Here is a 12,518-nt window from a genome sequence, read left to right as displayed (position 1 = left end):
CTGCAATCCATATTTATCTGCAATCCATTTTCTTATTTCATATTTTGAAGACAGTTGCAATCAAATGTTTGCAGAGTGTGTCCAATCCATTCTCATATTCCCTCCTCTGCATTAGTCTAGTTTTCATTTTGTGAAGTTAATGTGATTTTACCAGTGTGTTGAATTTGAGGAAGATCTAGTGTTTCAAGAACACATTCTCCCATACTGGATCATCCATGAGAATACACAATGTATGAACAATCAGAGATGTATAAAGCAGTGATTATTTTATTTACTTTTTAGGCTCGAGTATGTTTCGTATGAAAAGCAAAATTTAAAATTAACGTTTCTCTCTGCAGTTTAGGCACATTTACATGAAGGCAAACAAATTTTTAACAAGCAAAGGAGACAAAACTGGAAACAAAAAAGATACAATCAAGTGCACTGTGCACCCACAATGTTGTTATTCTGCTGGATTAGTTTTTATTACAGGTCTGTCTGTCTGTATGAGCACACCATGACTGCAGGATGCACTTTTAATGAGACGTATATGCAGATGAAGGCACGGCAAAAAAGAAAAGCGCTGCACGCGAAGACGAGCGCTCAGAAACCATTTGTCCTTCTCACAAAAAAAAGTGAATGTAACATAAAGCAGCTTTGGGATTAAAATCGGGAAGATGGAACAAGATGCTTTAGAGTTTAGGACGCCAAGCCGCAACTCCAGACAGTTTGGATCTTCGATCATATGGCTTAAGTGTATCTCTGGATTCATGTCAGAGAGAACATCATACAGGCGTCATATCTAAGAGCAGGAACATTAAACACACACAAAAAAAACCTCCGTCCTCTGGGGTCTCTGTTAAACCACACACAGATGTACTCCGTGTGACCTGGTGTTTAGCTTTCAGTTCAGAAACAATGATCTTTTTCTGGCATAATCTGTTTGGTTTTTTATGTTTAGGTGGTGCAAGTTAATTTTTGAATCTAGAAATGAAAAAGTTCATTTCACATTAAATTTAATTTTTAAGTTAGGACAACCCTTGTGCTATCTTATGGGCTCCAGATGACCTGATCCTTACATTGACATGTTATCCCTACCATGACAAAGGTGGATAAAGGTGGAGAGGATTCCATGTAATCCATGGACACCAGTGAGGTTCACAAATCATTGAAGAAAAAAGATTAAGCGCACTGTCTAGTGGGTCTAGATGACCCACCTCCCAATGGTAAAGTGCCTAGGATAGCACAAGGGTTACAATATGCCAACCCAGAAATTTTCACTTCAAATTGTGTAAAACTAGATAAGGAATTTTTTTTTTTAATGAAACAGCTTGATGTTGAAATAAAAGTATGAAGAATAAGTCTGTGGTGAAAATGTCCCACATCACGTCAGTTTCTTTAGTTCAGTTCGTCTGCAATACTGCAACTCTTTTCACCCCCCCCTCCTTTGATGTTTAGACATAATTCAAAAGAAGAAATTGTAAAACTAATTTGTTAAATCTAAATTACATCAACATATACATTCATTTTCAAAGTTGTCACTTTTAAACAAAAACTAACAAAGGTTACACTACCCTGCTAACATAATTTGAAATGTTAAAAAAATGACATTGGATAGAATTGCCTTTATGTAATACAATCTCCATCCCAATTTCAACCATTGCAGTATTTATAATACAGTGAAAAACACCTTACAATAGAAACATTTACTGTGAGTAAAATGGGCAGTTGCTTGCTTTAATTTCAAACAAACCACAATGATGGACTACTTAAAAAAAGAAAAAGAAAAAAAAGTCTCTGATTATTAAGTTGAACAATTGGCAATAATGCGGCCCTGAGCCTTTTGAACTAGCACTGACCGTGAGCATTTTGGTAACATGCAGGCGGAAAGCGAATGGAAAGAATGAAGAGAGACTACATGTATCCCTGGGCTTACATCACACAGTGAAGGTTTGGTTGGTCTAAGACCGTGATGATGACGAGGGAGGAGCAGATTGCGTCAGACGAGGACATTGGAGCGATGCACAGCGATTTGGAATGTACGTTAGAAAATAAAAGTGTCTAAACATGTGAAAACCTGCTTTCTATTTCACTTTGTCAATTAAAAGGCTGTGACTTTTGCTACACGTTTAAAAATCAGCTCATGGTTAAAAGTTTACGCACCGCTCCCTAATGGAGAAAGAAAGATGTTAGAAATAGCCATGTAGAGCCCTCATGTTAATACACGAGCATAAAAAAGTCACATTATGACTGTTTAAAGGTTTAAATAACTATAATGAAAAACATGAAGAGAGAAGCTCTTTCAGAGCAGAGTTGTTGGCTGCTGCTGCTCTCCGACCGACCGCACACACAGCAGGAATAAATAGATATTTTCAGTACGGCAAAAACAGGAGAGCAAAGAAACCCAACCGGAAACGGTTTCAAACCGATCCCTTTTTGTGCTCTCTGCCCCCCACTCAAAAGGAAAAAAAAATGTAAAGCAGCTGTTGTGCACAAAAACAGCAGAGATTATAAACTGGTCACAGAACGCACAGTCCAGAACAAGAACTTTGACAGTTTTGCTTTGTGTTCTGTTGTGAATGTCGCTCCGTTTTTCTTCTTCCTGTCCGCAGCTTCGGGCTTCCTCTCAGTGACCCTCGCCCCTCCGCTGCCCCACTGCCTCCTTAGGAGGGGGGGGCAGGTGTCTGAAAAACAGAGGGAGGGGAAAGCTGCCTCTAATGTAGGCCAAATGGTGGCGGCCGTTTCCATGGAAACACCGTTCACAGCAGTCAGTGACATCATCAGCATAGAAAGAGGGGGAAACGGTCGCAGGGAGGGGCTGCAACGGGACTGAGACCTGATTGGCTCGGACTCAGACACGGTTTTCTCCGCTCACTTTGGTCCGCAGCAGCATCCTGTGGGGGAAACAAAGACGGGAGGGTGTCAGGAGTTTGAAACCGAGCCTTGAAATCGGCGTCCCTCACACTCGCCTTCTATTCTGTGGGTCCATGTGGTCAAACAGAGCCTCCTGAGACACCCTGAAGTCCTCTAGCGGGGACTGGTAGCGGGACTCAAAAGAGCCCTCCCGCCCCCGGTAAGCCATGGCCTGAGCTGGCGACTGGGGCAGAGAAGACATGCTGGAGGACGTGGAGGACACGGAGCTCAGCTCCCCAAAACGTTCCCGCCCTCCGTGGGCTGATGCTGTGACTGGTGTGCTCCCAACCAGGAACGAGCTTGGAATGTCGCCATTTTCATTCTGAAAGAACCACGAGAAGCATCAACACCCACAATGCCTTGCAGATTTATCCTTTACACACACCTGCATAGCAGACACACCAACATAAATGTATTGCTTCTTCGTTTTTTACAAATAATAATAATTATAATCTATTTGATTTAAAAGCGCTTTTCAAGAACTCAAGGACAAATATGGACAAGTTGGGCCCTTCAACACTTCCAAACAATACAACATGTAGGTGATGGGACCGATGATTTAAACAAGACCAGAACCAAATGTTTGAACAAAAGAAGGAATGTTGAATGTTTCTAGAATCCTCTAATCCTAAAATGAAGAAATTGGTCCATGGAAACGTCCCTCCATTCAGACCCTCTACCCCAGTGTTTTTCAACCTTTTTTGAGCCACGGCACACTTTAACCTTGACAAAAATCCCGCGGCACACCAGCATCCCCAAAAAAAAAAAAAAAGCAGAAACTCATAGTCTGTTTTGATCTACAGCCCCCCCCCCGGGCAATCTGACGTGCATTTTTGTGATAATTGTGGCAGAAAAAGCAGGAAGTTGCAGATGTTTTTTCTAAAAGATGTAATAAAAGTTAAGTTACATACAAACTGTATGTTCGTTGTGGTTTCAATCCGTGTAACAAGGACGACTCATTGTACGCTGAGGCGCTGTCCCTTTAAGCCAATGCATCATGGGAGATGTAGTGTGAATACGGCGACAAAACGGCAGACACACTTGCATCTCTGAGCTTCATGGTTTTGTTCACTTGTTCCACGGTCTGATACCGGATTCTGTGGAAAGCTACACCGCTAAAGACGAGCTTTAGCCGGTGTTTTTGTTGGAAATGAGTGAGTTATGAGCTAAATTGGAACAAGGAAGTTTAGACTTTTAACACTTCTGATTGTTCAGACTGATGACATGTGATTAAGCCTTCAAAAATGATTGGTGGAGTCGTGGAGACAGTAAAAGCTGCGGGACTTTTCAGAAAACAGTATAGCTGCAGGTAAATCGCGGTGCCGTCATTCTTATCAAAATGTCTTTAATAGAATCAATTAAACACAAAGAAAAAAGTATTTTATGATATTTCATATTCCCAACTACTCAGTGTTTTATCAGGACCTGTTTGGATGAACAAAGAGCTGATTTCCTTGAGATGGTTAATGTTTTTAGATCAGTTAATGAGGGCAATTTTCCACGGCACACTTGACCATCTCCCACGGCACACTAGTGTGCCGCGGCACACTGGTTGAAAAACACTGCTCTACCCCAACAATCTTCAACTAATCACACAACACATTTCTTACCAAAATGCAGTCCTTTTATCATTTAAGTAAGTTAGATCAAACTCAGAGTATATTACCCAGCTACAGTTTCATATTGCATAGTTTACAGTATTTTCTAACAAGGCACAATTAAGACTTTTTTTTTTTCAAAAAATGACACAATGCTTTATATATGGATTATTCTTGTTGTGTTTACTGATGTTGAAGTGATTTTGTGACGTGCATGCTGCTCTGTCTACTAACAGTCAGATGTAGAGTGAGAGTATTCACAGATATGTTTGCTTTAGCGGCATCAGTCTGTTTTTACGTGTTGCAAACAAGGTCGGGAGTTACAGGTATTGTGAATATTCTAAAGTGGTAAATGCTCCTAATGTGTAGCATGTTACAAACTAGTTCTAGAGTTACTGTAAATGCAGTTAATAAAGTCTGAACTGAAGGACTTCTCTGACTCTAGTTTCGCTTAATGCACCTTATAGTTCGGTGCGCCTTCCATATGACATGCGTGCGTAAATAGACCCTTCATTGATGGTGCACCTTAAAATCTGGTGTGCCCTCTACTATGGAAATGATGGTATGTTGTAACTAGAAGGAGCTGCATTTCCAGAAGAAAATGCAGGGTTGAATGCTGTATTGCTGAAAGAAAGCTTAATTTGTAAAAGAAATGGCTGAACTGAGCTGAAAGAGCTTAACATTTTAAAAGTAAAATGGTTAAAATAGGTGAAAACCTGTAAAAGAGGTTAAGCACAGTGATTCCCTATGTATTTTAATGGAGCAAAAAATCCTGGAACATCTTAAAAAGTTCAATGATTTGAATGACCAAAAGTAATAACTGTAATAAGTTGAAAGATTTGAATATTTTCAAAGTTGAAAGGTAGAAAATTTTGAAGCGGCCGAACCGGGTGTCGAACCGCGAACCTCATGTACCATAAGTTCCCAATGCATTTTAATAGGGCAAAAATTCCCGGAAAAACTGGAATATCTTAAAAAGTACAAGGATTTGAAAAACCAAAAGTCATAGCTGGAATAAGCTGAAGGAGCTGAACATTTTAAAAGTTGAATGGTTAAAATAGGTTAAAAATTGTAGAAGTAGTTAAGTGTCAAAAAACGGCGGAAGATAGTGTAAATAATAATAAAGAAAAATAAAGAGAAACAGGAAAACAAAGGGTTGAATGCTTTACAGCATTCAACCAAATATAAAGGTATTCTATTATTTGAAACACGTTTACCCCGGACTGCAATTATGTGCTGAAGCTGCTCCCGCTAATCTTCAGCTCAGCTCAGAAACTCACCCTGCCTCTGATGACATCCAGGTGGACCAACAGAGAAGCCAACTCCAGATCCTCATTGTAGCTGTTCTTCAAAGGCACTGACCGGTAGCCTGGTGCATTACAAAAGACATGAGTGACTTAAAAAAAACACTAATCCACCCCCCCTAAAAATGTCGCTCTGAAAACAAACCTGTCTTGAGGCCCTGGATGGGGAATGTAGCTTGAGCCAGGAAGTTCTGGTCATTGAACATGTCGACCTCATTAACCAGAAAACGCAGGAAGGCAAAAGCAGAGTTGTACACTGTGAAGTGGAATGACTTCTTTGGCCACATGGGGTTCAGCCCATTATCAACTGGAAGCAACAAACAGGATAAACAGAGAAAGGTGAGGAATGTCAAACAAGCTTATGGCTGTGGTGACAGTGACTGCATGACTTTTAACAGTAGCCAAGTCAATACATTTAAAAAAGAAATGCAAACAACTTGAAAAACATTAAACGGAAATACAAAAACAGAGAACTCTTTGTCCCTTTCTAACATCATCTAACACATATTTTCATGAACAAAAACTATATAAATGCTCATTTTAGTTTAGTTTAGTATACAACCCTTTATTTTATCCGGGCTGGGGACTGGCACAGGGAGATCCAGACTTTGACCCCCTTGTGGCGTCATAGTTAGGCGAGGGCGTGAAGGGTCTTGCCTAAAGTCCCCAGCCCACCTCCTGGGGGTGCGATGAGCTGGTTTCCCATGCACCAGTCCTCCACGCAGCACACTGAGCCATCCAGTTGCTTGCTCATTTTTGTAAACTATGAAATAATATCCTTCAAAATGATTCAGTGAAGCATTAAGACTCCCTACAACACAACAAAGCGATGTTAAAAAAAAAAAAAAAAAAAAAAATCTCAAATGGGAGCAAAAAAATACTACCGAGGACTAAACAAGCTCACAAAATGCACCACTGAGATTTATACTAACTCATAGTTGAACTTTAACACACACTAATCAAAGAGATGCATCTGGTTTAAACTGATATCAAGTCTAATAACCTTCCAGAGCAAGAAGCATTTTTAAATGGCATGCATTTACTGCTTTGCCGTCTCAGTAGTTTGACTTTCAACAGGGTTTCTCCTTTGAAGGTTTCTCTGTGGCTGCATTGTGTCTCCATGGGTATTCTGTATTTCTCCAGCAGTTAGGTGTACTAATGACACCAAAGTGACTGTGGTAATGTTTGTCTGGGTCTCTGTGTGATGGACTGTTGAGCAATCAAAGGTGTATCCTCCTTCGACTGAGCTATAGTATTCTTCCACGACCTAAGAGTTTTAAGAGTTTTAAGCTACTACTTTCAAGTTTGAGCCGCAAAGTTCTTGTTCAGTTTACGGGTAACTTCAATTCCTGGTCTAAAAAGAACTGGAAACCTCCCAGGTTTTTACCCGTGAAGAATGTCTGCGTGGCAGAGGGACGTATCACCAAGGTTTTAGTAGCCTTTGGTAAACAAGCCAGTCATTTTGGAAGTTTTAACACCCTTTCCCTCCACATCTGGATGCGTCTAAGGTGAAGTAACACAAACCTGTTGACTCAGTTTTTTGCTTGGAGTTGTCGTACTCTGCTCCACACACCTCAATCTCAACCAGAGGGGAAACAATGCCTCGTCCATTCTTTGGCAAGTGCCGGGCGCCCAAGACCTTCAGGAGGGAAGATTGAAGATATTGATTGATGAGAATGACAAAATTCTTTCCATTTATTTCATTACAGAATTGGACACATGGACACTGCTTATTGCTCAGACAAGTTTAACACTCTAGGCTGTATAATGGTGGTGCCTGATTGGCTGTACATTTCTTGGAAATGTACATTGTAAAAAACTAGACCCAATGTCTAGATGCTGTAAATATTTTTTATTTAGATTTTAAGTTCTTTTTCAGACATGAAAGGTTCTATAGCACCAAAGAAAGAATGCAAAGAAAAGTATGTGACAATCCAATCTAATCTCAAATTTCAAAACAGTGTAAGAAAACTGCACAATCTGCTGTCTCTGAGTTCAGGATGACAATCAGCAGACAAGTTCTAATTACTCCTGATTTCTGGAGAAACAGTAAGCATGCAGCTTCTTTAAATGTTCATCCCTGCCATTTCAATTCTCTTAGCAAAGTCCATCACCATCTGCGGTTCTGCATTCTTGATCTGAACACCAAATTTCCCCATCATGTTCTTGTGACTTTTCTTTCCTTCACCCACATGTCTGCTGAAGTCTGTCCCAATCGCCATCATCTCCCCTCTAGATACCCAGAATCACCTCATCCATCTCCCTCCAGCATTTCTCCTCTAGCTCACATCCTACCTTAGAAGAGCATACAGTGGGGCAAAAAAAGCATCATTCTGTCTCTCATAGTTGAGGCATAGCTATGATGAAAATCACAGGCCTCTCATCTTTTTAAGTGGGAAGACTTGAACAATTGGTGGCTGACTAAATCATTTTTTGCCCCACTGTAACCACATACAACATCACAACTTCAACTTCAAGCTTGGTAATAAATATATAAAAGCAATATTTTAAAATAAACAAAAGTCAAAAAAAGGGATGCAACAGTGAGTCAAAGATCTAGATGTAATCAGTGTGTAACTAACAGTTCACATAAACAGAGGTGAGTGTAAACAAATCAATACAAGCATCTAGAAAATGAGGTTTATAGTGTGGTGATAACAAAACAAGCTCTATGTCTGATATATTGTGGTGATGTTTTGTGTTTAAACCGTTGACAGCCTACTTATTCTTCATTTCCCTCAAAGAATTATCATTTATCTGAGGTTATTTATACTCTATTTTATGCCCTTGTCAAGATTTCATTTACATGTATTGATGATACGATACGCGTCTCGCAATACGATGCGTATCACGATATATCCCAAGACTGTACCGGAACAATTTTTCAAGATTTTTTTAAGAGTACGACTTAGAAAAAAAAAACCTGATTATTAATACGCCAATCATTGTAATCATTTTATTTAATGTTCACAATGTTAAGAACTGCATCTGTATCTCATATACAAGTTGCTTTTACCCGAACTAAATCATAGTGCTTTTCTTTTGGTAAATTACCGGTAAGATATATTAGTACTTAAAGGGAACAGTCAACATTGTCTGATTTCCATTAAAAAAAAAATTTCAGTACAAGAATTTTTTTGAATGAATGTGCCTTAACCAACAAGGTAACAAAAGTATTATTGAGGAAATAAAGTGCTGTTTATTTTTAACATTTCTAAATGTAGCTTCTCCAGTACTTTGAAGTGGTTCAGGAGCCTGAACTGTGCTTCAAAAAAAAGGATGCGTTGTACACATCACTCTGATTCATCTGGTCGCTGAACTAGAATCTGTCACTGGGATGTTCTGCAGAACTTTGGCCCGTTTATATGATATTGGCAGCAACGTGGCACAGAATTTTGGTTCAGAAACCATCCAAAGTAAAAACTAAGTATTGCATGTCTTATAATAACAAAACAAGCTGCTTCTCGCTGGGATCTTGTAGCTGTTGTGGGTGGTGTAGAGCTGCTCTAAGAGGCTCAGTGGGCGGTGCTGCCAACCAGCGGTTGGGGGTTTGAGTGGAAAACAAGAGTCAGACCCTGAAGGATGCTCATAAATAATTAAAAAAATGTCGTCTTGACAGCATTTTAAATTGATACAAGCATCACAGAATATCGCAATTCGTCCCTACAACCATAGTATTTCGTTTTTTGGGTTTTTTTACTACACATTTGAATGCTTTTACAGCTGCAGATGCAGTTGACCGCTTTTCAGAGGAGAATGAATAAAGTAGTTGTTAATTTTTTGCTTTTTCACACCTATTCCTTTCACCTCATTCAACACTCAGTTCAGTTTTTCATGAGTCTTTCCCTAATCGACATTTATCCTTAACTCTACACCAGCATCGCTCTACTGTACCTCTATCGCTAGAGTGACTTGTTCGATGCCTCTTAGCGTGTTTCTGTCAAAAGGATCAAAGCTGTCGTCCCTCATGATGGGAGGCTGAAGAACGTAACCATTCCTTCCATTTAGCATGAACAGTGCCTGGTTCATCTGCATGGGCTTATCTGCAGAGGGAAGAAAAAGACCAACAATGTTTTAATCGAATGCATTTAAAGGTTGCTTTTCATGCGTTTTAGGTTTTCCAACTCTGAATATACCTGCTGTCTGAAAATTAAGTGCAACCAGCTGAGAACCACAGAGCCACATGGGTAGAGGGTCATAATTAGAGGAGTCTAGTCGCTGCCCCTTTGGATAGATCCTGGACAGTTGTAGTCGGTTGTACTGAAGGAACTTCTTCCCTTTAATCTTGTTGGCATATTTCTCTGCTTTGGTTTCCGGGAAGGACGACATGTCACGGAAACAAGCTCTCTCTGTACCAATCTCTACAGGAGCCGAAAACAACGTGTAGCCATGAGTCTTTGTGTTTGATCAACAACCCATTTTTTATCATCTGTGTTCATTAAACTGCTGTGTGTACGCCTTACTCTCTTCATCAAACGGCACAGGCCGACAGTAGATGACCAGGTCTGACAACTCTAGAGCAATCTTCTTCCTCCTCTCCATCATCTTCCCTTCCTCCAGCTGGAAATAGAAACACACAAATGTAATCACCAACAGTATCAAATCACAAAATAAATGCAGATACTGTCCTCCTAATATGCTAAGAATATTAATTTATTTGCTTTATTAACAATCCCTGACGCCTTTCAGCTCCAAATTGATGATTTACAACACTCCCAAAAAACATTTTAAACATTCTATCACGTTTTCCCAAAGTGAAACTTCAACCAAGACAAAGCTCGGCCCAACATCCTATTAGCCGACAGTGTGACATCACAGGTGGGCGTTTACCTTGGCCTCCGAGGTCATGGTAACTTCACGAATCTTGTTCATCCATTCCTTAAGCTCCTCCTGATTGGTGGCAGACACGTCCAGGATTGTGCGCATGTTGGTATTCAGAACCAGAGAAAAGACGTACGGCCTGTTGCCCTTCCCCTCGGGGCGCGGAACTGAAAATGACATTTTACACTCACAAGGAATGCAAGCCCCATGCTATTGACGCTTAACTACATACGTCTCTCCATTTATCAAGCTGAAATGATTCTCGTCAATGGCCATGAGATCAATGGGTGTTTTCCAAAAATGACACTTTTCCATGCAGCCACTAGATGGAACCATTGAGTCAAATTTAAAGAAAGTTTTTTTTAACCTACTATATCCCTTTCGGGGTCATGAGGTTGCCAGAGCCTGTCCTGTTGGGCGAAGGCAGGGTACAGCCTGAACAGGTAGCCAGTCTGTCGCAAGGCACACTATCCCACACAAATACACTAACACCTTAAGTAACCAATTGACCTATGAAGCATGGTTTTTTTTGGACTGTGGGGGGGAAGCCGAAGTGCCTGGAGAAAAGTCTCGCATGCATAGAGAGAACATGGAAACTCCACACAGAAAGGGCATAGCTGGGATTCAAACTAGGGGTTTTTGCTGTGAGGCGAGAGTGCTATCCACTGAGTCACTGTGCAGCCCTTAGACAGTGATATAAACTCAATTAAAAGAAGCCCAGGAGAGCCCAATCCCAGTCCAAAAGGGTAGTTCTCAGATTTTTTCCATCTACCCAAATCCTGGCTGCTTCTTATTGGTGGAACTTAAGTTCAGGAAAACAGAAATAGGTCATAAGAAAACAAGGACCTCAGACCCTCAAGAAAGGAGAACGAACACCAAACTTTAGCAAGATGTCCATTTAAAAACAAGTCAACCTAATTACTGAAACTAAATGAAAATCGGTTGAGGGAATTGGGACAAAAACTAGAAAACCCAAACTAAAGAACACAAAAAACAGGCTTCGATCTAAACAAAACAGCTGTCTGTCACCGTTTGCATCCTTTTGCAAGTCTCAACTAAAGGCTTTCTGGTAGGATTGCTCTGCACCCCTGCAGAAAAGTCAAACAGGAAGAGGTGGGTTTACTTACCAATCTGACAGGAAGACAAATCCACGCTTCCTCTCAACAGATCTCCCAGAGGACTGTTTTCTGTCATGTCCTGCTCGACGAAAACAAAGAAATCAAGGTGTTTAGAGTCTAATTTACATGGTGGGTGTGTTGATTTTAAATCCAAAATTGTGCTGGCTGCAGAAGCACTGGTTCCTTTTGAAGGTTCAGCCCTTACAGTTATGTCAGGCTCTGCTGCTGATGGACTGATTTCCTCCACATAGTTTGCAGGAAACCAGAACTGCTTCTTTCCTCCATAATCACCTTTCCACCTGACATAAACAAAACCAAGAAAGTTAGATAAGAATCAGATTTTGAAAATTATTTTTCTAAATACAGCTAGCAATGCAGCTCAAAATTATTCCTGCATGTAAACTAAACTGTTGGTGCCCCTCTAGTAATAAAAGAAAAACACACAATAGTGAGAAACAATGTACAATAAACAAAAGTAATAAATCAATACAAAGTATTTAAAAAAATCTGACATTGCCCATTGATTTCTAACAACTAGTATACATTGAAAATATAGTTTCAGAAAATCCCAAAACTCAAGCTCAAACATTCAAATTTTTCTTTCTACAACAGGAATAAAATCACTTTAAATGGATAAAGAGCCACTTCCTCCACCTCACACTCACCAGCCACCTTCCTGTTTGTCAACATTAGAAATGATGGTGTCCTTGGTGAAGGAGAGTTCGTCGTCTCGCTGGGCTTTATACTCGTACATCGCTCTCACTGTGCACTGACAAGCAAACACA

At 40.2% G+C, this 12,518-nt stretch overlaps 1 protein-coding gene across 2 annotated transcripts in view; it reads right to left on the bottom strand.

The window, feature by feature from the left end:
- Positions 1 to 247: 247 nt before the first annotated feature.
- Positions 248 to 12,518, bottom strand: part of plcg1 (phospholipase C gamma 1) — a 32,261-nt gene continuing 19,990 nt past the window's right edge. For both annotated transcript variants that reach the window (XM_011477196.3, XM_011477197.3), the window contains exons 22-33: positions 12,399 to 12,502; positions 11,939 to 12,032; positions 11,743 to 11,812; positions 10,625 to 10,782; positions 10,258 to 10,354; positions 9,931 to 10,155; positions 9,689 to 9,837; positions 7,319 to 7,433; positions 5,940 to 6,101; positions 5,771 to 5,859; positions 2,949 to 3,214; positions 248 to 2,873 (exon numbers count right to left, since the gene is read on the bottom strand). In XM_011477196.3, coding sequence (XP_011475498.1) covers positions 2,831 to 2,873; positions 2,949 to 3,214; positions 5,771 to 5,859; positions 5,940 to 6,101; positions 7,319 to 7,433; positions 9,689 to 9,837; positions 9,931 to 10,155; positions 10,258 to 10,354; positions 10,625 to 10,782; positions 11,743 to 11,812; positions 11,939 to 12,032; positions 12,399 to 12,502 — 1,572 coding nt within the window. In that variant the 3' untranslated portion in view covers positions 248 to 2,830. The remainder of the gene's footprint in view (positions 2,874 to 2,948; positions 3,215 to 5,770; positions 5,860 to 5,939; positions 6,102 to 7,318; positions 7,434 to 9,688; positions 9,838 to 9,930; positions 10,156 to 10,257; positions 10,355 to 10,624; positions 10,783 to 11,742; positions 11,813 to 11,938; positions 12,033 to 12,398; positions 12,503 to 12,518) is intronic.

Source organism: Oryzias latipes, chromosome 7 (genome assembly GCF_002234675.1).
Source record: "Oryzias latipes chromosome 7, ASM223467v1".
Taxonomy (NCBI): Eukaryota; Metazoa; Chordata; class Actinopteri; order Beloniformes; family Adrianichthyidae; genus Oryzias; species Oryzias latipes.
The sequence above is the reverse complement of the archived record's forward strand: the minus strand, read 5'-3'. Positions and strand labels throughout refer to the sequence as shown.